At 42.9% G+C, this 23,615-nt stretch overlaps 1 protein-coding gene across 3 annotated transcripts in view; it reads right to left on the bottom strand.

The window, feature by feature from the left end:
* The window catches only part of PDGFB (platelet derived growth factor subunit B), a 45,504-nt gene that overhangs the window by 16,408 nt on the left and 5,481 nt on the right, over positions 1 to 23,615 (bottom strand). For 2 of the 3 annotated variants that reach the window (XM_048502088.1, XM_048502087.1), the window contains exons 2-3: positions 16,152 to 17,175; positions 1,186 to 1,282 (exon numbers count right to left, since the gene is read on the bottom strand). In XM_048502088.1, coding sequence (XP_048358045.1) covers positions 1,186 to 1,282; positions 16,152 to 16,241 — 187 coding nt within the window. In that variant the 5' untranslated portion in view covers positions 16,242 to 17,175. Of the gene's footprint in view, positions 1 to 1,185; positions 1,283 to 13,162; positions 13,503 to 16,151; positions 17,176 to 23,615 lie in introns of those variants that run through there. The other variant, XM_048502089.1, reaches the window with a different exon arrangement.

The raw sequence follows: 23,615 nt of genomic DNA on the forward strand, positions 1-23,615 counted from the left end.
AACTTGGGGAATTCCTGGCTACTTACTGTGGTACAACTGCTCTGAAAGTCTAGGGAAGAAGAGAAGTGATGAAAAGATAATCAGATAATATGTGTGTGTGTGTGGGTGCTGACAGTGTAAAGACAGCCAGAAAATTTGTATCTGAGAGGAAGTCAGCAACAGCATACTGGCAGTTGAGCAATAGGTTACCTGTTAAATTGTATTTCAAAATATTTATCTCTAACAGAAGTACATTTTATTACACTGGCAGTCCTATTAAAAGTTTCCTTCATCTAGATTTGCCCTTGGCAATTTCCTACTTTATACTGTTGGGCTAAACTTTCTCACAAACCACAAACAGGCAGATGAAAGTTTCAACGGCGGGGAGCCATGACTTCACAGCCCTCACCCCCGACTTCTTCCTCTACCCCCCACAAAGTTCTCACGTGTCTTGCTTTTTTCCACCATTGTTTCTGCCAAAAATAATCCCTGTAAAGAGATGTCAGATTTGGCCACTATGTGGATCTTTATTTTGTTTAATCAGGCAGGGATTCTTTAGAACATCACAGAAGCAGAAGCTACATGCCATGAATACTATATGAGACCTCTGTATGTATTTCTTGCACTGAAAGTACTGCATGTACATGAGGTCAAGAACGGGAGTCAAATCCAGTTCCTGCCGCAGGTACATTAGTACATGTACTGAAGACAGCACTATCCTTCTCGCATCTGTTCACCCGTGCATTCAACCATCCTATTTCTTTCTGTTCCCATTACTAGGCCTGGTCATTTCCCAGGAGATCCTCTAGGCATTTCTCCAGGCACATACCAAGGGTTGGTTTTGTTGTTGTTGTTGCCCTTTCTGCTATTCTGAGGCCATGCAAATTAATTACTTAGAACAATAGGGAACAGAAACAGGCCATACCCACCCCACTGAGGTCCTCCCTGTTATATTTTTCTCCTAGAAAATTTTTCTTCCTGTGTATAAGTTGGTCCCACATATATGATTTGTGAATCAAGTTAGACTTTGACCAACAAGCTATAGCCAGTGGTTTTCTGTCCCAAATCTTGAGAATGAAGCATTCTCTTCCTCTGAGCGAACTCCAAGAATAGCATCTCTGGCTGGAACACATGGGGTTTCTCATCTTACTGTCGTTTTTGCCTGGATTTTAAGGAAGAGGAGCATTCCACGTTGAGGAGATTTACCTACGGAGTCTATCCGCAGGACCCGCCGGAGGTCACTGATGGAGCGCACTGAGCTGTCACTCAACATTTCATAAATCTCTTCAGGGATGGGATCTCCCTGCCAGACAATAAAGAGAAAGAGAGAAATAGATTAAGTGTAAAATAAATCCCATGAGATAGTTTTGCACCAGTTGCTTTAGAGTTACGGCTGGGGATGAGCTAGTGGACAACAAAGACAAAATGTGTACAGGAGTATTCCACTTCCAAAGGGTGGGACTGGAAACCTGAGAGGCTCGATGGTCCGTGAGAGAATCCCTCATTTCTGCTCCACAGACTGAAAACTATGACACTTGATGACCCTCAGGATTGCACACACAAGAACGCTGAACACACTGCTAATAGGCTGGCCTTGGGAGTGCTTGGGGGCAGGCACTTGTGACACACAAATGGTCCAGCAAGCTTTGAAAAGCCTTCCAAACAAAACACAGTCGTCTCTGATATCAAGCTAGCACGTAGAATAAAGTTGGAGGATATTCTTTCAGTTTGTTCTTTTGCTGATTTTATATTGTTGACCCATTATGAGAAGAACATGAATACTGTTAAAACACTGGGAACAAGGAATGGGATGTTAGACTTGTCTTTTGATTAACCTGATTTTTTTCAGTCAGTAAAGGTGCAATACAACTCACAATAAACTATGATGCATTTTAAAACTGGCAATTTTTATCAAATGTATTATCAACAAATCTGCATTCTTGAGGTAAGAATTAGGGGCAGAAAGTTACACAATACATGCAAACTATATATTTTATTTTTAAAAAAATTTAAAGGAAAGCAGCTTCACATAAACGTGATGGCAGTTTTTCTAATGGGAAACAATCTAAGCCTTTTTTCTTACTTACCTCTTCCTCAACAAATTATCTCTCTCACAGCTACTCCCTCCCCATAGAATCCAAAATGTATGTAAACACATATTTGTATTCCCCAAAAAACAGGGATGGGAAACTACTCAGGGACTTCCACCTATCCAATGATTTTACAATGCCAGTTGCTTCGTCATAAAGCTACTTCTCTTTCAAAGAAACAGACACAAAGAACAATATTTTCTGCAAAAGAAACAAAAAAAAATCTACATGAGTTTGCGTATAACGTTCACTGAGCCCCTAAATGTTGCTGTATACATGTGTAATTTTTTCAAGAAGTCACCTATATTCAATCAATACAGGAGTTACTGCTACTACAGGCTGGTTATGGTTGATAAATGGTTGATGACGTTAAATTGTTTGATTTCGCTGCTTTTATGAAAGCAACTGTTACCATATTGCTACAAAGATGTAACATATATAATGTCCAACACAATTTAAAATAACATCTAAAATGACAGTTTATATTTATGCAGCTATTTCTAATAGAATTACCTGAACGCACTGAAGAAATTTCTATTGAAAACGTGGACTAGCGCGCAACGCGTTCTGCGAATGTGGCTGCTGTCGCCGTAGTTTCTTCATCACTTGCTGGAGCTGTTGCTGCCAACTACCACAACTCATCTAAATATTTTTGATTCATTGAATTTTGGAGATACTGACTCTTTCTACTGACTGGAACGCAATATGACTATTGCAGGTTTCGTGCCTCATGGACAATGTTTATGAAATGCTCTCATTATATGTGTGTTTATTACCTTTCTATCCAGTTAAATAACCACAATATATCTGTATGAATAATCTTTATGAACGGTTTATGAAGTATCTGTTGAAATTACACTCAAAATAACTGCTTATACCACATTGCCTTGTATCCCTATATATACAGTCCTTGTTTTTTAGGCTTGGCTGGCCTTATATCTTTCAGTATTGGTTTGACTGTATATATTTGCTATTCTGTTTGATAAATATACATGACATCCAATAAATTCTAGGGCAAGCTGTGGCCATTTGGGACATATTAACATGCCACTAGCATATTTTGTACCACTCTACAGTTTTCAACTGTCTCCCCCTACACGAAGCACTCTCTCTCTCCCTCCCTCCCCAGCACTGTAGAAGAGATGGGAAGGAATGTAGTATTACTAAAGAGAGCTGGCTTGGAAAGGAGGAAAAGACATAGAATGTAAATTGCAAAACAACCAGTAGTATTGATAACATTTCCATTTGCCAAAGATAGGGCAGTTAACCCTTGCTTGAATTTTTGAATACTTATGTTCTGAAATGTTGAAATACTTGATGAAATTATATTTTCTTCTCTTCCTTTTCAAATACCCAAATATTTCATGTGCCATAGGGCATCTGATCCTCCCCGTTTTGGGAGGGAATGTGTGTATTTGCTCAAATCTTAGCCCGGTTACAACGAAGCCAGAATAAATCATGGCCTTGGGTCTCATTTGTTTCAAATAAAATACTCTAGTTTTGGGACAACCAGTTAAAACAGAGTTTGATGCCACAAAAGATTTCTGCAGGTAGAAGGGATTTTCATTTCTATCCACAAAATGCTGCTCCAGAGGGATGGAGGATCCCCAGGGACTGCATTCGGGTGAAGCTGGAGTGGGGAACTGGCGGAAACGGCTCTCCCCCCCCCCATCCCCACCTGTAGAAATCCAATTGGCCATGCTGGCAGGGGCTGATGGGATTTGTAGTCCATGAACATCTGGAGAGCTGCAGGTTGCAGAACTCTATGGCATCCAAGCAATTCTTCTGTTCTTTGCTCTTTAACAAAAGTGGTAAAGAAGACACATACTGAGCAACAACTAAGCTTATGATCAAAGGGAAGGGATTCCACCACCCACCTTATATGTTTATGTATAGTTGTAACAGGTTCAAATATAGGAATCTGACCTACACGTGCCTCAACTGAACATGCAGGATCCCAATCAGATCATTGGAGTTTTTAGCAAATCCTGGTCATTTGAGTAGGTTTTGTGCATAAGCTCCTGACTGATTACACCCATTGTCAGAAAAGCAAAACATTCACTCAGTATCCCAGTAATAACTTTTAATTAAAAATGCATTGAATTGATTTTAGTCTTTAAATACACACACAGTGAGGGAAGGCTAAGCTAGAAGCTAAAACTTGCCTTTTCAATGTTGTATCAGCCTGAAGAAGTATGTAATTTTTAAAAAATTACCATTCCATAAAACTTACTACTCATTGTCTTCTCTATTGTCGCTAAGGTGACTGCTGACCTGGGAAATGGACTGCTAAGGTTCTGCTGTTCTAGCCTAGATACCTGTCATATGGATTAAATCACTTTGCACAATGTTAGAGGATACAATTGAACTGATGATGCAATGCTGGAATAATACATTATTTGGATATGACTTTGTTCCCTTTCTACTGCCACTATATTCTGGTAGTGACAGAGCTACAAGGGGGTGGGGGTGCACCATGCACCGGGCACACACCTGGGGTCGGAAAATCGCCCCCAGGCCCCTCCCCTCATGGCACAAACTTGCAGTACCCCCCACCCCCCCTTTCTCACACCTACCTTAGTTCCTTTCCTATTCCTAGAACTTTTTCAGGCTGAAAAAAAGGCCTGTTCACAGTACAGGCTAAAAACGGCCTGAGGAACTACAGTTCCCAGGAGACCTTGGGGCTCACATCAGGATATTTTTAAGCCTGAACTGTGAATAGGCCTTTTTTCAGCCTGAAAAAGATCTAGGAAAAGGAAAGGAACTAAGGTAAGTGTGGGAAGGGGGGACACCGCGCCGGGGGGGGGGGGCGCGGCATCATATCCAAAGAACCTGCTTGGAGCAGCTTATGAAATGAAACATGATCAAAACATAAAATCACAAAAAGAAGTGAAGAATGAGAAAATCACAACTGAAAACCACTTTCGAGTTTGTAAAGGTCCAGATCTCCTATACTTTATGTCTCATTTTGACAATCCTTTGATAACTCCAGTGTTATCAGACTTGAAACACTATTCTAATAATATTATTTAACCCACACAAGAGACAGCTGCAATGGGGAAGGAAAGCATCAACAATTCAAGAGGTCAAGTTCCAGAGGCCAGGTTCAGGGCATGCACAAGACACTTGTATTGGCTTTACAGCAGGCTGGCCTGGAGAGGGGAAAGAAGGGAAGTGAGCAAAGCAATTGGCTGAAGTATATATAAGGCACCTTTTCTTTGGGAGAGGGCCAGGAAGATGAGGCCAGAGAGCTAATTATCTGATGCAGCTCTCTCCCCCCTGATGCAGTTGGGCAGACAGCCTAAATAGGTTCAAGTTTAGGGGTTGTTTCGAGTCCAAGTCTAGGGCTACTTATTTGGCTGTTCTGAAACAAAGGGGAGAAAGAAAACCCAGCGTATTTTCCTTGGACTATGTTAATAAATAAGAGTAAATACCATGTATTTATGGGTTTGCTTGTTATCTGGGGGGGTTCATAGATACAGATGACTTTCCAGTTACACAGAAGTTCCAGTTACACACTGAGATCCTCAGCGGGTTTGTTCAAAATCCTAGTTGAGGTCTACATAGTTGGGCTTATTGCCAGAAAAGGATTGTACTGCCATGCTGAGAATTCTCTTTTGGAGATCCTAGTCCTACTCACAAAGTCACAGTTCCCAGGGTTTCTCAGAAAGAAGGAACAATTGTTAAACCAAAGTAAGTTTGTCATAGTATATATTTATATGCCAGAGAACACAAGAACATCTCACTTGGGAACCAAACAGTAGCTGCCTGTAAAGAAAATGTCATTTCATGAGCTAGCTTAGATTGGTTAGAGCTTCAATGCAGTGACAAAATCTTCATCTGGTTTCAGAATCCGAGTGTTGCACAGGCTTATTGAAAAAAAGACTGTCTACAAAAGCTTAGATCTTTGAAACCTAATAGCAGAATTGATAAATGGTGCCATTTTGAATGGATTGCACCTGTCAAGAAAAGCGTGTGAATATCGCTACGACGTAGATGACTCCAGATATTTAATCAGTTTAAATTCATTCAAAACTTGGGCACCTGGGCAAATGCTGCATGTCTGTATGACTTTGGTGGGGAGGGAACAGTACATTTTTAATAACGGGAGGACAGCAAACTGGAGGAGGTGTCAGGGATCAACACTTTTACTGGAGGAATTGCAGAACACAGAGAATGGAGGCCGACATGAGGAGGAACTGATTATAGGACTAAGCTCCCACTCCCTGTTCCAAGAGGTGGGTTCAGGTGCCAAGTTTTTCCTTGTCAGAGATGTTATCAGTTGGACCAAAGCATGTCAACACGCCCAGCTTGTAAAGTTCATTATCCTCTGTCTCACAGAGAGAGGCGTGCGTGCCTGTGCAACAAAGGCTCTTTATTTTCTCTTTGGACCGAGGTCTAAAGGCACAGGATTGGGCTGTGGGGGTCTACGAGAGGGGGACTTCAAGCTGGAATTGTGAGCCTTGCTTTCCTTCCGTCTACATTTCTTCAGCAGGAAACTGATTCACTCCAAACTGTCCCAGCGTGCTGATGTCATACAACCCGGTTCAGACGAAGCCGCTTGCTCAGGCTGTTGTACACCCACGTTCCAGACAAGCAGACACTCTCAGACTTTATAAGCAAAGATACACGGTGCAAATCATTAACGAAAAACTTAAGCCACCTTCCTCTGTGAAATGACTTGGAGAAAGGCAATAGGGTAGCAAGGGGGCAGAGTTTCTCCACCTGCCAATCAAGGCAGTCCGAGTTGTTTTATGGTTTCTAGGAAGGTAAGATTCTATGTCTAGAGCAGGTTAATGATCTCCTTTCAATTGCTTGGTAGATCAAAGAAGACACTGGCCTTGCTGGCTGGCTGTCAAGTGCCTGAGGCCTTGCCTGCTAGCCCAGTGATGTTTATATCTCTGTGTGCGCCTTGCCTTCCCAATCTTACAGCTTCTCTAGTGTACAGTGCGTACTGGCATACGCAGCCACAGGCTCACAAGCCACCAGACCAACACGTACAAGTGCTCTCTTTACATATACACACTGCTCTAACAATTGTCCACAGATCTAGTTGGCAAAGATGGGGTGGAGCAGCTATAATAGGACCCAGATCTGGAGTGGGTGCTCAACTCAGGGACCTGCAGGCTTAAGTTGGGGCTGGGGCGTGAACCTCAGCAAGCAGTCTGTTCTGGTCTCCTGACCAGGCAGGCAGCAGGCCAAGTTCCAGCCAAGCCAGAAGCTTCAGCTGCCTGCCAATTACAGGGGCCAAGGTTTCATATCCACATTTCCTTTGGGGCCTGAAATAAGCACCAGGCCCTGAGAGGACATAATTCTGAGTTACTTTACTAGCCAGTTGGGTCAACTTACGAAGTTCCCAGGCCCAAGTCAAGCCCTGATTCCCTGACGTGGGTATACGTGAGAGAAATGGAAGACATAGGAGTAGATTTGTCAAAGGCTTTCACAGCTGGACTGAACTGGTTGTTGTGGGCTTTCCGGGCTGTGTGGCCAAGGTCTGGTAGACAGTGTTCCTAATGTTGCCAGCCACAGATGCAGGCGAAACGTTAGGAACAAGACCTACCAGACCACGGCCACACAGCACGGAAAACCCACCACAACCAATAGGAGAAGACTGTCTGGGCAGCTTCAATGAACCACTTGGAGCAGCCTTTCCTCTTTAGCCATTGTTCATATATATATCCACATTGGTATGCGAAATCATAATGTATCTCTTTGCACTGGGACTGCCATAAAGGAAATGGGGGGGGGGGGGAGAGACAGAGAGTGGGGAAAGGATTATTTCCAGGACTCTTTTGGCCTTTGAGGGACGATTCATTCAGACCTGATAAGGCAGCTATCATGTAACTTGCATGACTAACCCTGGCCCAGCTCTTCTTCTCATTCAACAATAGCCACCCCACAAAAGCCTGACATGCCTAGTGGTTAGAGCCGTGGTGGCGAACCTTTGGCACTCCAGATGTTATGGACTACAATTCCCATCAGCCCCTACCAGCATGGTCAATTGGCCATGCTGGCAGGGGCTGATGGGAATTGTAGTCCATAACATCTGGAGTGCCAAAGGTTCACCACTACTGGGTTAGAGTATCAAACTGGAGTCTGAGAGACCCAGGTTTAAATCTACACTCTGCCATGGATGCTCATTGGGTGACCTTGGCTCACTCACTCTTTCTCAGTCTAATCTACCTTTCAGGGTTGTTGTGAGGCTAAACTGGAGGTGAAGAGAACAATGTAAGCTGTTTTGGGTCCCTGTTGGGAAGAAAAGTGGGACAAAAATAAAGAAATAATAAACATAGCTGATGAGAGGAGCAGATAAAAGGCAGTTTTGTGGATGGGAAAGAGAGAAGCAAGCAGTGAAAGTGAGATATGGGAGTTGCTAGGAGGAGGGAAAGGAAATAGTGTGGGGAGGGGGATACAAGGGAAAGTGAAGTGTCTCCTGCAAGTCCTTTCAGGTGCATCCCCACCATGTAAGTCAGCCTGATAGCTGCCACTGCACAGCAGGTTCATTGTTTTCTGTGTAGAGGCTGCCAGGGAGTGGAAAGAAGGAAAGCTGAAGACAGGGAGGGCGGGGGGCAGGTACAGGTAGTTTGGCTGGTGGGTGGGAAGGGGGGAAGGATGCAGGAAAAGAGGAGGTGAGATGACGCTGCCAGGGAAGGGAAGAAGGAAATAGAGGAAAGCAAAATGAGATGCCCCCCACCACAACTCCTTGTGGGTCCTCTGTTCATATATAATAATAATGTCCCTTTCTTCCCTCCACTTTTAGGAAAGTCATACATCTCTGTCCCATTCACCCAAACTCCAGCTATTTCAGTTCTACAATCATTTCCCACAAAATCACCTTTATTTTGCTATCTCTCTTATCTGTAGATGCTGATGAAAAATATGTATAAACTTTGTAACTAACTCCTCAGCGCCATTTGCCCATTTCATATTGTTAGTGTGATGGACAAAGGATAGCACTTGACAAGCAACAGTGAGTTAGAGAGAGAAAAGGGAAGATTTATCTTGTATTAAGCTGCTAATTCTGGGAGATGAGGTAGTATAGAAGATCTCCTGATCTCAAAAACGAATGAATGGCTCTACTCTCCCTCTCCTTTAACATTTTATTTCCCTTGATCATGGCAGATTATGGAATTTTGGGGCCAGTTTATTATTGAAGTAACAAAGAGAAGGAGCTAGGTGAAGAGTCATGACATACAGCAATTCCCTTCTCCTCCAAAGAGACCTTATCAAGAACGTTTTGATTTCTGAACAGGCCCAAATTCCCAGGTTTGGAATCCATCCTGTTCCTTGTCTTACTCTATCTTCCCAGTAAATTTTAGCATGGGGAAGATTCTAATTAAATCAACACATTCTCTTTCATCAAATAAAGCTGTTAGAGCTAAGTGGGTTTTTTTCAAAAGAACAATAATCTAGAAAAACTACCTAGGTTTCACATGCCCAGCATGCCAAATTGATACCATCACTACCACCAACCTGGCAGGCCACCCACAAGGTCCCAACCAACCCTTGGGGAAATCTGCGCCTTACAGCGATTAACTGTTATGGCTCTGTGTTGTATCAGGGTGGGGTGCACACTGCACACCTGGAGGACAAGGAGAAATAAAGATGTTTCTTTTCTCAAGCCGTGCTTGGAGGTGGTGGTGGGGAAACACCGTGACATTCCTCAGCATGGAGAACAGAGACGAGTCCCAGCAGAACTGAGCAAGAGATACGGCAAAAAAAATACTTAACCCCGGGGGCCACTGATTCCATAACTGAGAAGACACCATTAACAATTCTGTTGCCACACTGTTAGAAATCTTAACAAAAGGGTTTCTCACTCTCATGTGCCATTCAAGTTGCTTCTTCATGAGCAAAGAAAAGCTAAATTCTACATGTAAGGGCACTTTTTTAGTTCTTCCACCAGTCATACTGTGGTACATACTATTGTACAAATATACCCATACTAGAATTTCATATTCATATTACATCTTAGACTGTAGTTTTTATATTTATATTTAGTTCATGGTCACTAAATAGATAGTTGGTCTGAAAATACAGTTGGTCTAAAAAAGAGTAAAACTAATTTTCTTAATAGTTCTTACAACTCTTTATGTTCTCACTACCACCCAGTATGCAGAGTGTGAATTTCCCCAATGCCATGATGTACGCTGCTGAGTGCAGGAAATAACATAAATTACTAACCCCTGGACCCATATATCAGCTGATTGGAGAGACATCCTTGGATGTAGTCATGTTTGTGAATTGCTTTGCCATTTCCAATGTCTTATCTTAGCATAACCAGTGCAATCTAACTGCTCCAATAAGCCGTTCTCATTCATTCACTAGAAAATTGAGTTCAAAAGGGCTATGTAAAACCAGATTCACAGGTACACAGCCCCATCTCTCCCAACACTACTAGAACATTATTTTGCCCCTTTACGAAACATGTGTGCAAAACTCTTGTCTTTCAATCACTACAGCACTAGAGACATAGAATTTATCTGCAGTGTAATGGTGGACAGTGCCAACAGTCACAGCTGACATGGTGACCACATAGAGTTTTCAAGGCCGGAGACAATCAAGGATGGTTTGCCTGCAATATAAGGGCATCTAATACAAGGGAAGAATCTAAAGCATATTAATACAGAATACTATAGGACGATTAAGAAGAATCCAGGTTAGAGAAATCCAGACTGCAGGGGCTGAACTGTTTGGAATCCTTGCTGACCAACAAACAGCTCCTTCACACATCATATGTGTTTGGAAAAACCACTGGGTGCTCATGCAGAAATGTAAAAAAAAGCAAATAAGGTTCTGAAATCTTCATTCAGTGATTCCAAACAGTGCAGCCCCTGCAGTCTGATTTCTCCAACCTGGATTACTCTCCAATTCTTTGAGATGAAGCAAGGAACAATGTCCTATCTGCAGCCAATAAAGAGTCTCACAGGGTACACCAAGTGCCTCACCATTCAGAAATGAATTAGTGGCCAGCTACAGGTTGACAGTGGAGAGTAAGAGCCTCAGAACCAAAGCTTCAAAGTCCAGATCTGAGCAGAAGACCCCTGACATCATACTGAATGGAACCAGGGATTTTCTAGCTGGCAAATGCCATCTTCAGGTAGGGGAATAAATGCTAGGATCATCCTGCCATGGGGTTGAAATTTCTGCAGCCTAATCCCACACTGAAGTGACAATACAGCATGTGTGCAAGAACATGTGCACGTACGTGCTGAGGGATGCATACACCAAGGATGGTTAGACCGTGTACATTTCCTTCCTAGAACAGATTACAAGAGTGGCCAAGGAAAGAAATTGTTTACTGCCTAAGGAAGAAATATAATTGGCCTCATGTATATAAACCACTAAATAGCTCACATAGCTTCCCTTTATGACTCGGGTAACAATAGGACAGCCATCGGAAGGAAGGCATCACAAACACCCACTCTCCTGTGGCTGCTATGGCATTGACCAAATTGCAGAAGAGGGAAGGATGATGTCAGTTTGGTGGGAGTTTTAAGAAAAAGGAATCTCCCAGATCCACCTCCCCACTTGACTGTATTTTAACCATTAGTATCACATTCCCATTAGATGGGAGAAGGTTCTGGGATGGTACTAAAAGTCTTGTAACTTTTTGTGTAGTCCTGGTCTGAGTATACGCAGTGGAATTTTTACAAGTTTGTGAAGTACAGCCTGGCAATCTTCCCCAGGCAAGGCTCTCTAGTTTTAATATCAAGGAGCTATAGCAACCTCCTCGAAGTTGTAACACAGTGCTGTTCTACGCAGAGTAAGTCCACTGAAGTCAACGGGCTTACAATGTCACCAATAGCAACCAAGCAATTAGAATTCTTCCTGCATTTTGCAGATTTTTCACCCCAACTGATGTAATATTGGATGATTACTTCTCTATCAAACAGTAATTGAGTTGTGGCCAGACATAGCGGTTAGTCATATCAATCCCTTATGTACATAAGTCATAGAAACAACTGTGCATTACCCAAGTCCAAACAACTATCCAGAGATGATCCAAGATAGATCCTGCTTTCTTTGAGATCTTATCAGTTGGTTTAAGTGGCAACGTCTATTCCTACTTGAATAAACTAGCTTATGAATAATATCATTCATTATGTGTGTGACGGAACACACACTCCTTGAGTAGATATGTTCTTCACATCGAGATGTTCATTTTAATTTAGGCATTAAATTTCATTAATTTCATTTAATGGTACGGAAGATAATCTTTATTTAAGTGAACTATCAAGTAGGTGTGTGCCATATTATGTAAATTTGCAGTGTCTCTGTCCTTTGCTTCAGAGCACAGCCCATTCTTTTGTCTGATGATCGTGTTTCAGGAACAAATGTATCCTCCTCAAGGCAGCGACTCTGCCTTTACCTGTCTGCAGTAAGTGCTTTACATACTTCTAGATGATTAAAAACTAGATGCATAGAGCGTCACCTGTATAACTAGGGATGGTATCTTTTAGTGGTATATGTCTAGTCATGATGGGCAAACTTCTTTCTTTTCATTAACCAACCTAGGCATCTTCAGGCAAGAGCTTACCTCTAACCACAGTAACTTAGTTGGATTCACATGCGCATCATCAAATACAACTCATGTACAGCTTTTCCCAATGAATGCTTGTGAGCAGTAACAAGCTCATGTTGCTAAAAAGTTATTTATATACATGCAGCTTCATAACTGACACAGCATGTGTGTTTTGATCAATATGCAATGAGGAAGTGCGTAAGGAGCAGCTTGAATATTGCTAACACACTCTGAGAAAAGAAATCCATACAGTGCTACTTTTAACTGAACCAACTTCAGCTGGGATATTATATTAGACAAACTTTTGGATTGTACAACCAATGGAAAGGGGGCTTTATCATCAGAGATAATTTAGCATAAGTAACATTTTTAGTATAGCACTGAAGAGGTCCATAATATCCATATAGTTCTGCTGTACCAGCCAACTCTGCGCTAAGAGTGTTTCGACTGCAGTACAAAGAAACACTCAAGTTCCATTACTGCTAGTTTTGCCTCACTGCTAAATGTACTAGTACAGCTGACTAGAAACACTGCACATACTTGTGAAAATTGGTTTTTGTGTACCAACCTTTCTCCTGAAAGCTCACAGCAGCATACAGGAGATAATTCCATTTTACTGTCACAGCATCTCTGCAGGTAAGTCTGTGCTGCTCCATGTCACCCACTGAACTTCATGGCTGCACAGGAATTAGATTTTAGGCCGTCCAAGTCTGATACCATCAGTACTGGGCCTCATTCATTTCTGTAGATGCGGTAAATTTCCAGGATCCCCCCCCCCCCTTTTTTTTTAACCCGACTAGTGACCCTCTGATGAGCAGGCCAGCCCGAGCTTTTCCTGCATTTGCATTTCCCTGCAGAGAAAAGCCCTCACCTGCGGATTTCTCCTGTGAAGCCATTAAGGCCCAGGAACTTTGCGAGGGGGAGAAGGAAAAATAACTCAAATTACCATTCCTCCAGGGTAAACAAAACTCTAGGGAAACTAGAGGAGAGGAGGCCTGGGAACGCGACCTGAGAGCTGCGACGGGGCCAAGGCGAAGCACTTCCCTCCCGCAGTGACTGGACCGCGGGGGGAGGCGAAAAAGAAAGACGGGCGTCTTTTGGGGAACCAACAGGCCAGGCCCAGCGGATGGCGCCGCCCTCCCCCTGCAAGTAGGTGAGCCACTGGCGGGCATTGCCAAGGGGCTGGCGCGCGCGAGCACCCTGCCGTGCCCACCACCTCCGGTGCGTTCTTGCGCCGAGAACAAAAGAAGGGCTCAGCCTCTTGGCATAGGTTTGCAGGCACAATCGCCCCCCCCCCCCCCCCCCCGGACCAATTTGCGCTCACTCCCTTTTAAACTGTGCCTGGAAAACCACCAAGCCGCCTAGCATGGAAGGCTGAATAGGGCACTCTGCCCATGCTCCGAGCCGCTCTCGGTCTCGCACGCGTTCCTGACACACTGCTGCCGTTTGAAAACACTTCTTCTCTTAGCCCAAAGCGCACTGTTGGCTTCCCCTCCTGCTTCCTATTTGAAAAGGGCGGTTTTGAATCGAACACGGTTTGTTTGTGATCGCCCGTACCATGCCCCGAGTTCTCTATAAATAACGCCTATTACAGGATTATGGTTCCTCCTGCTCTTCTCCCCTTGGCTTTCTTGCGGCTGCTGGCAGCTCGTGGCAAGGAGGAGCCAGAAAACCGACCCGACTTGATTTCTCCAGTCCCTCCCTTGCAGCTATGCATTTGCAGACAGATCTCTTTGCCTTGCTGGCCTGGCTCTTTTCTCCAGAGATGCTCATATTCTCACGCATACGAAGGCCTGAGGTTACCTGACGTAAAGGGGCACAAGATTTATAGTAACTCGGACTGTTAATTACCTATGCCTCATTTTTTTTATTCATAGATGTAGGTTAGAACCCCCACCAAGCATAACCTAGCTTTTTTCCCCTGGTGGTGTTAGAGGACGCTGTCTATGTTAAAATGATCGAGGTGGTTACGATTTTGAGAGGCAAATGGCAATGAAGCTGTTACATGAACTTGAGTAAGCATCTCAAACAAAGCTTTGTTAAAATGCCCCTTCCCCCTTTCTTCATATGCATCAGGAAGGCATGGGTTTGGTTTTTAGAGAGCGTAAATCAGGGTCAAATAACCTGTTGGTGTGAATGGCTGTAGCCTCGACTGAAGTTCCCTGGGAAAAACACTCAGCCAGTGGAAACTGAATTATAACCCTATGCAAGGTGATGGACTGGATGGAATTCCCATAAAGGAACCTCGTTTATCAGACATTGCCAGACATTTCAGTCAATAGGATTAAAACTGGGGAAAGAAGGTGCAAACTTTCTTAAGATGAATGTAGAGGTGGCAGGAATAGTCTTTAAAATCAAAGAACAATTGAGCTCTAGCCCTTTAAGAGTCCCTCCCTAGTCCCAGTTTCTGCGATCTTTCCGGGTCTCTCCTCCTAGGCATTTGTTTGGAACTGATACAGGATCCCTTCTGCAGCAGTTTCAGCTTGGAACAGCTGGGAAACTGTGGCCTCAATTACTAACCCCTGGTTGGAATTCAGCTGCCAGCCAAAACTGTAATATTCAGCTGCCTTTCGCCTGACCTCCCTTGGAGGGAGGGCGAGTGCTCTATCTGCACTTTCCCATTCACACTGACTCCCTTGGGCAACATAATATATCCTGCAGAGTCCTTCAGTAACTACCATAGATTCTCCCACCCTCATTGCAGCAAGTAGCTGGGCTGAATTCCCAGGTAGGCTTGTCTGAACCTTTGCAGTGATCCTCTGTGGCAATCCAGTGTGGCATTTAGTGGAAGAGGTTCCTTGACTTTTGGAGCCCTTCTGAAACCATAAGGTGTCAACTCATTATCCACCAAGGTAGGGTGCAAAAGTGCTCCCACACAACATGCTTTGCCTAAATACATGGAAGAGGCATCTAAAATGTTGGAATAACAGCAGCTGCTTATAGAAGGGTATAATTTATGTATGATCATATTGAGGAGCACAGGGGTGAATGAGATAATTGGAAGATCTGGTTTGCATAATTAAGGTTTTACAATGCCTAACTACCAGGTAGAAAGTTAAAAGCCTTCTTTTCTGCACTAGTTGCCCTAGGAATTCAAACATTGAAAGAGCTACTACACTTGCTCAGTCTGGAGGGAAGCTTCCAAACAGAACTGAATCATCTTTTTGTTTGGCTGGCAGTCCAGTTTCGGGTACATTCCTTTGCATGATTACTAGGGAATAAGTCTCCTCGAATTGATTGGGACATCCGAGTAACAAGGCATACGATTATGCTGTAAAACTGTAATCCTTAATAGAGGAAATCAATTTGGCTAGACTTAATGATTTACTTTCATGTAAATGGGTTAGGATCACCATGAAAAAGAGTAGTTTCACAAATCTAACAATTTTCTTCTTAAAAATGAAGAATGTAGCCCAGAAACATATTAACTCTTTAGCATATATACTTTGTTGATAAGTGCTTACATAGAGTATTCTCTTACTCACTGGATTTTTTTATCATGTGTCTGAATTTCATGGGTAGATTCCCCCCTTAAGAAAATGCAGTTAAGTACTCACCTTAGTGCTGATGAGTGGCAGGTACCAGAGAGACAGGAAGAGCACTCCAAAATTCATACCGACTCCAATCCCCAGAAGTTCTAGACACATTGGAGGAGAGTCTTTTGAAAAAATAGAATCCCCACACTGTAGGCACAGAGATGAGAGGGAAAAGTCTCTGTCTAGAGCCTGTGTTGTCTTTCATGCACAGAGGTTTCTGTGCTTTTTCATTTCTCCCCTCTAAACTCTTTTTCTGCCCCTCCAAAATATCATGCAGTCTTGACTGAAGGATTTTTCGGCAGGGGGGATAATGAGTGATTACTATTCTATCTCCTTGTTACAGGAGGAAAACTATCTAAAAAATAGAACAGGGAAACACCCCCATTAAAAAATTTGCACATCCAGAATGTGTGTCTGACCCACTACCACCTCTTCCTTCACTATAAGAAGTCTTTCAACATTTCCTTTGATTTGACAGACCATGTGAAATCAGGTCTTTCAAGGAAGAAAAAAGAAACTGCTGGCAAAATCAAAATCTGCTGTATTCCTCAGAAAATATTAAACATCAAATCGTTGAAATTTGCCTGGGAGAACTGAAGTCTTCAAGTTTTCCCTTCTTTCTTGTTTGTCTTCTTTAAAACACTTTCCCCTCTTGGGTTTCACTTTTTCCTCTTTTCGGTTGGATGCCTGTTTGAGGTTTCTTTCCAAGACGCTTAGGTTGGGTGAAACTTTGAGGCTGGACTTGGTATCTATGTGGCCAGGTGAGCAGATGGCTCTAGTGGAGCTTGCCCGTGTGCTTTCCAGCCTTGCTAAGTCTCGGACTGGAATTGCTGCTGCTGCTGCTACTGCCTCCGCTGGTCTGTTTCAGCAACAAAGACAAGGTAAGCTCAAGTGGGAGGAGAGATAGCACCAGGGAGAGAGCCCGTTTGGGTCTTGATTTTTAGTTTGCAAGAAAATTAAGGTGTCACCCTTTGAGTTGTTCCTTCTTTTAAAGGAGAAGAGAGAAGAGGGGGGAGGAGACAGAGCTGGCAGAAACTCCTCTTGGCTGTGAATCAAAGAGAGGGAAAAATGAGGCACTATTCAGAACTCAACAGAATTTTTTTAGAAAAACAAAACCACCTACAACAGCAGACAGTGTGAATGCAGGAACATCACTGAAATCAAAGGGAAGTACTCGAGAAAATCTGTCCCTTCAGGACAGAATGATAAAGGGATGGTAACTCCCATCAGAGCAGGATTTGGGGTTTTGGCTCTTAATATTGTCTCGACTTTTTCTTTTTTGAGATAAGATTAATTTGTGTTCATTAAGCTCTGCCACCTCTGTGATTCAGGAGGGAGATGGAGGCTTTTAATATCTTTGATCTATCTGCATATGCAGAAGAGAGCCAAAGAAATATGAAGTTGTTACAACAGGATCCATGGTGCTTGGTGTTGTGTTCAGTGCTAGGAGGCATTCCGTTGCATAGTAATTTCCACAGTGTAATCAACATCCAAGCTTTGGAAAGTTGAGCCAACAGATATTTGCTGAGAGAAGTAGAGGCAATTAGTTAACAGGTGAGAGTAAGGCATAGTTAACATTTTCGACTAAAATAACACAATTTCCCTCCCTAAATTTATCCTCTTGAGGCTACTCACATTCCGAATTTATGAATATGGAAGTTGCAAAAGATGGTTGCAGATGTCAATCCCTCTGGTTTCTTGTTGGTCATATCCCTGAGTCCAAAACACATCTGACAAAACCTTCATATCCTTCTGTGTACCAGTTAGCTATCTGCCTTCCTTCCTTCTATGAACATGGTAGTCATTAAACTTCAGTATTATTTGCCATTTTCTAGACCAGGGGTAGGGAACCTTTAACACTCAAAGAGCCATTTGGACCCGTTTTCCACGGGAAAAGAAAACCCTTGAGCCGCAAATAATTTTTGACATTTAAAATAAAGATAACACTGTATATATTGGGGTTTTGTCTACCTTTTACTCCGCTCATTCTGAGAAGCGCATGGATACATCCGCCCTGCTGCCTGCAGGGCGGGCAAGGATGAAAGTCGGGTGGCTCCGACCCCTCGCCAAGGTCAGCCAGGTAGCACCGCATCCCCGGGCCCAACAGGCAGCAGGTGAGAGGGGAAGCCCGTGGTGTGGCTCCAGCCAACTGTGGGTGAAAGTTGGTCGCCAGCCCTGCTGCCTGCAGGCTGGTGCAAGGAATGTAATTGGCTAAAGCTGCTCTTGCCTCGTTGGAGCCGCGCAGTGCAAGGGCAGAAGAGCCGCATGCGGCTCTCGAGCCGCAGGTTCCCTACCCCTGTTCTAGACCCTTCTCGAAATCTGAGAACAACTTCAGTCTTATTTGCCATTTTCTAGACCCCTTTCCAAATCTGAGAACAACTCCGACTCCGGTTTGTTGTTCCTCTAGATTAAATAGTCAAAATAGAATTTGAAAAATGAAAGGTTAGGGACTTGTGAAGAGTAATGAGGATAAGGGAAGGGCCAAGTCAGAAGGGAAAGAAAAAGAAGGTGGTGATGAAGCTGTAAAAGAACTAGGTGCACCATAGTCCAGAATACTCTGTGTATGCTTACCACATGTTCAGATACTCAAGTGCTATTTCCACATGGGGATGAAAAACGTGTTCACTGCTGTGGACACTTCAGGAAACTGGGTAGGGACGGAGTCCACAGACCCCATCTCCATTATGCTGGCTGCTATCCCCACCCCTCTATCTTATCAGCACAGAAGTGGCAAGAATGTTGCTGAGTCTCCCTCCTGGTGGCTCATCAGTCTTCACAGCTGAGCTGCAGTTCTCAAGGCATTGCAGCTCACCTGTGAACTTGAAGGGGGAAAGTCAGTTAAACGGTTAAAGGGAAGACAGTGAAACAGAAGTTTTAACGCTACCATTTTGAAGGTGGAACTTAACTTTGCTGCCCTCCCTGAAAAGACTGTGGGCGCAACTTCCAGTTGAAGTCTCTGCCACAGCTTCCCTGCCATTTTCTCTTTCAGCCAGAGCAAAGGAAGGTTTTCCTATGTTATGTCTTGAAGAGAAGAGCCTGAAGAATTGTGCACATTCTACCTGGAAACAGCATGACATTACGTGGAAGCTCGCCACAAAAATGGGAGTATGCTGTATTGTATCCCACTTTAGTATTTTATAAATAAATAAAAACACTGCTGGTCTGTGGGGTAAATGGGGGGGAAGTTAGGATTGGAGTTAGCTGTTAACGCTGTTTTTATTGTTTTGTTTTTATTATTATAGTTTTTATGATGTTTTTATTGTGATGTTTTATTGTTTTTTACCTTGTGTAAACCACCTGGAGGCTTTGGTATGAGGCGGGGTATAAATATTTATAAATAAATAAATATGTTAACATATGCCATTTAGATTGTGATGGTACCACCTTGGTTTCTGCAGGTTGATCTCCGATCAGGTGGAAGGCAGTATACATTCCACAAGCATAGTCTGTATTGTGTTATTCCTGCATGCGAAGTGCACTACAGCTGAGAGGGCCTCTTGGTTGTTGCCATCAATATTATTCCTGTGGGAATTAGTTGCTGCACTGCCATTCCATCCACTTGTAGGCATCGTCTAGGCTGTTTTCCCATTCAACAAACATGCATTCAAAATCTTTTAACAGCTAAATGCTCAGCCCATATTGAATTTGCTGCTGTCATGTAGCACATGTCTAGAATTTATACAAACAGCCAAGGGTCATAAGAGGTTACATTTCAAAAATGGTCCCAGGACTATCTCGTGTAGCTGTATGTCTGTGAAAGTAGTTTACCATTTGGGTGCTTGTTCTAAGAAGAATCAGGTAAGGTAGTCTTTTCACACAGGGACTGAAGGGAAGGGTCTTGTGACATGTCCCCTAACTTTGACAAAATCTCACCACAAAAAAGAGGACTTCCTCTCTCTGTTTTGAACCCATCTGCTATTATCAGCTGGTCATCCATTTTGGTGATGATATCAAGGGTGAAACAAGAAGTACTTTGGCTGAGAGGAAGTGGATCATGTGGAGAAAGCAGGAAGGGTTTATTTAGTCGCAGAGTACCTCTCGGCTTTGTTTAAATAAAAACCCTGTAACCCTATCTTTGTGAAAAACCATCTTGTCAGCCAAATATCTATTTCATACACACAAACTTTATCAAATTCAGACAGTTCACAGCCGTACGGACTGAACAGCACAGCCTTCCCATTCTCTTTTTCTGTCACATAGATATAGCTAGACACATGTAGGATTATAGTACTGCTCTAATTTCACTTTTATACTTCTGGGATTTAGGCGTGCTTTGCACTGCAACGACTGAGAACCCTGGCAGAGCTGACAGCCAGCTGTGTCAGGCACTCAATCTCCATATCAGAATTTCATCCTAACTACAAGACTGGGGTTGCTCTCCCTGTGGAGCCCCAGGATCCTTACCTTTATTATGAACAGCAGCCACAGTATATGAGGAGGAGAAGAAGCCTGTTCAAAACTTAATTTCAGCGTGGCATTCCTCAGGCTTTGACACTGTCTGCATTCATTCATTTCCAGAAAGGCACTGTTGTGATCTCATGTAATCTAGCCCTGCTCATGATTCGGGGGATTTACACTGCCATGCATTGCAAAATCATATATTTGCATCCCATATTCTTCTGTTTTGTGACACACAAGAAAATGTAATAATCACACAGAAAAGCTTCGAAAACTGAGGGTTTTGTGGCACTTTAGAGACTGTCCAATTTAAATCTGTCAGTCTTTAACAAGATTGTTTGTCTTTATTGAGCAGCTAGTCAAAGGACTCTTGTGGGGTAAAAATACTTCTCTGTTCATTGCTATAAAAATGCTGCTGACAACCCAACTCAGTGTTGGTGTAGGGAAGATCATTGTGGGAAATCAGTTGTGGTCATAAGCAAACTTATTAGGAACAAAGTTTCAGCTGAACACACCAGGAGGTAAGTAAACATGATTAAGATCTGACTGATAAATATATGCCACCCCCTTACAACAGCATTTGTGGGCTCTGAGACACACCAAACAGATGTACAACTTGTAGTCTGATAGAATAATTTTTAATGCCACTGTATTTCCAAAGTCCATTGGAATTTATAGATTTGAAAAATGTATCCTTTTAAATGGATTGTAATTTTGTACTGACTGTATATTTTAATGTATATGTAATCTGTCTTATGACAGATATTGGTGTTTTATTATTGTGTACTACTTGGTGCATTGATAGAGAAAAGTGGCATATAATTTAAAAAAATCTTGAGCGTGTTTATTTGGAAGCTCCATTGAAATCAATGGATCACAATTTACATGGCCATACATAGCTCTGAGGGAGGGGTTAACCTCTTCCCAATGTACCCCCCAGTGATACAGCAGTATAGGTCTGGTGGGTGGGGAGGTGGTGTTGCTGAGATTTGTAGGGACTCTCATTCACAGCATGGTTCCCCATTCAGGGCTTCTAGTTTCATAGTGTGTGTAGCTGCTGTTTGTTTGTTTTTTGAAACGTTAATAACATTATAAAAGAGCAGGATGTTTCCTGAGGTTGGTGCCTAGTAGTCTCTCTGCCTGAGCTGACAGGGGGTCATGAGGTGGTGGTGAGGACCCCTACACTGGTTGCCCTGGGACACTTCAGCCTTCATGCTGAGGCTGTCTTGTCAGGAGTGGCTCAGCTTTTCATGCCGTATATGACAACCGTGGGCCTGTGACAGATAATAACTGGACCTACATATTGTGCAGGTCCAATGTTGATCTGGTGTTTCATTCTGGATTAATGTGATCTGAAACAGGTTGGGTTGTTGTCACCAATATGCCACTGGGTGGCATATTGTGGGAACTGGTTGCTGGTTTCTGGCTTTTTTGTGAATATTGTTGTAAGTTGCCTTGAGCCCGTTAGGGGAAGGGTGGTCTATAAATGAAATTATAAGTAAAATAAATAAATACAAAGATGACAATCAGCTTTACCTTACACTTCCGACTGATCCTAGGGAGGAGGTAGAAACCTTAAATTGGTGCCTGAAGGCTGTTTTAGGGAACATGCAGTCTAATGAACTAAACTCAATCTCAACCAGGTGGAAATACTACTGGTAAGTGGAAGGAATGACCCAGAATTTAAGGTGTCACCTGTTCTGGATGAGGTTGTGTTCCCCCTGAAGAAACAAGTCCGTATTTGAGAGTACTCTTGAACCCAGGCCTAATGCTAGAGAAGCTGGTAGCAGCTGTGGCCAGAAGAGCTTCATAAGCCAACTGTGGCCTTTCCCAAGAAGAAAAATCTGACTTCTGTTGTGTACATCCTGGTTACATCTAAAATAGATTGCTGCAATGCACATTACAGGGACTGTCCTTGAAAAGTGTTCAGAAACTTTAATTGGTGCAGAATGATGCAGCCAGGATGTTGCCAAGAGCGGGTCACAGAGACCATATCACTCCAGTTTTGGTGCATCAATTTATTTCATTTATACCCCAACTTTCTTTGCTCAGGGACTCAAAATCAGCTTACAGCATTCTCCTCTTCTCTGTTTAATCTTCACAATAACTCTGAATTAGTTTGCTGAGTGTGAGTGGCCCAATGTCACCCTGCAGTCAGAGTGTGGATTCAAACATGGATCTCCAAGATTCTAGTTTAACACTCGAACTATTATTCCGTGGTGGCTTTCTACAATTTCCTTTGCTTATTTATTGAATGTCTAGGCTACCTGTTAACGAGATCAGTCCCCACAAGTGGCAACTTTTTCTATATTAGCATATGAAAGAAAGACGCTAATGACCATTTTGTTTTAGACAAAACCTTCAGCATATGAAAGAAAGAAGCTCATGGCCATTTTTATTTTCTCCAACCATCACATCTATAGGTAACCATTGTCTGTCTTTTCATCCAAACAAAGGTCAGTGTGTTCTGTGATGGGGTACCAAGCAATCCCTTTTATGTACATCAAATAGACTTTGTGCAGAGTCCAAGGCTATGTTACCAGCAAGTACAATGTTTGCGGTCTAATACTATTGGAAATCTCAGGTTGAACCCTTCAGCCTTTGGTACACAGTCTTTTTTGCATCCGGCTAAATTACGTGGGAGCTGGAATGGGAAGAAGGTTATTTATTTTCATGTGGATGATGCCAAGAGGAATTTTTAGAAGCATGGATGTAGAAAGAACCTAATTCCAACTTATTCTTCAGACAATAAGGAAGAGGATGTTTGGAAATCCACCTAGAGCCCTGGATGGGGCCAAAGGTAAATAATATTTTAAGTTGTGTAAGAATTCAGTGGCTATTCATTTTGTTTACTTAACATGGGAAATAAACAGATTGTCCCTGTCAGATCATAAAAGCAGACCAGGCTTGATTTGGACAAGGCAGAAACAGGTACAATATCTTTTTGAAGACATTGTGAATGGTGGTGGTTCTTGACCCCTGGCACTGCTTTCCGAATGTTGTAGACTGACGAGAACCAGCATGATGTTATGGATAAAGTAGAGGCAGAGCTATCAGGGGTCAGAGTGTGTGCATTGCACCGGGCGC

Source organism: Sphaerodactylus townsendi, linkage group LG06 (assembly GCF_021028975.2).
Source record: "Sphaerodactylus townsendi isolate TG3544 linkage group LG06, MPM_Stown_v2.3, whole genome shotgun sequence".
NCBI lineage: Eukaryota > Metazoa > Chordata > Lepidosauria > Squamata > Sphaerodactylidae > Sphaerodactylus > Sphaerodactylus townsendi.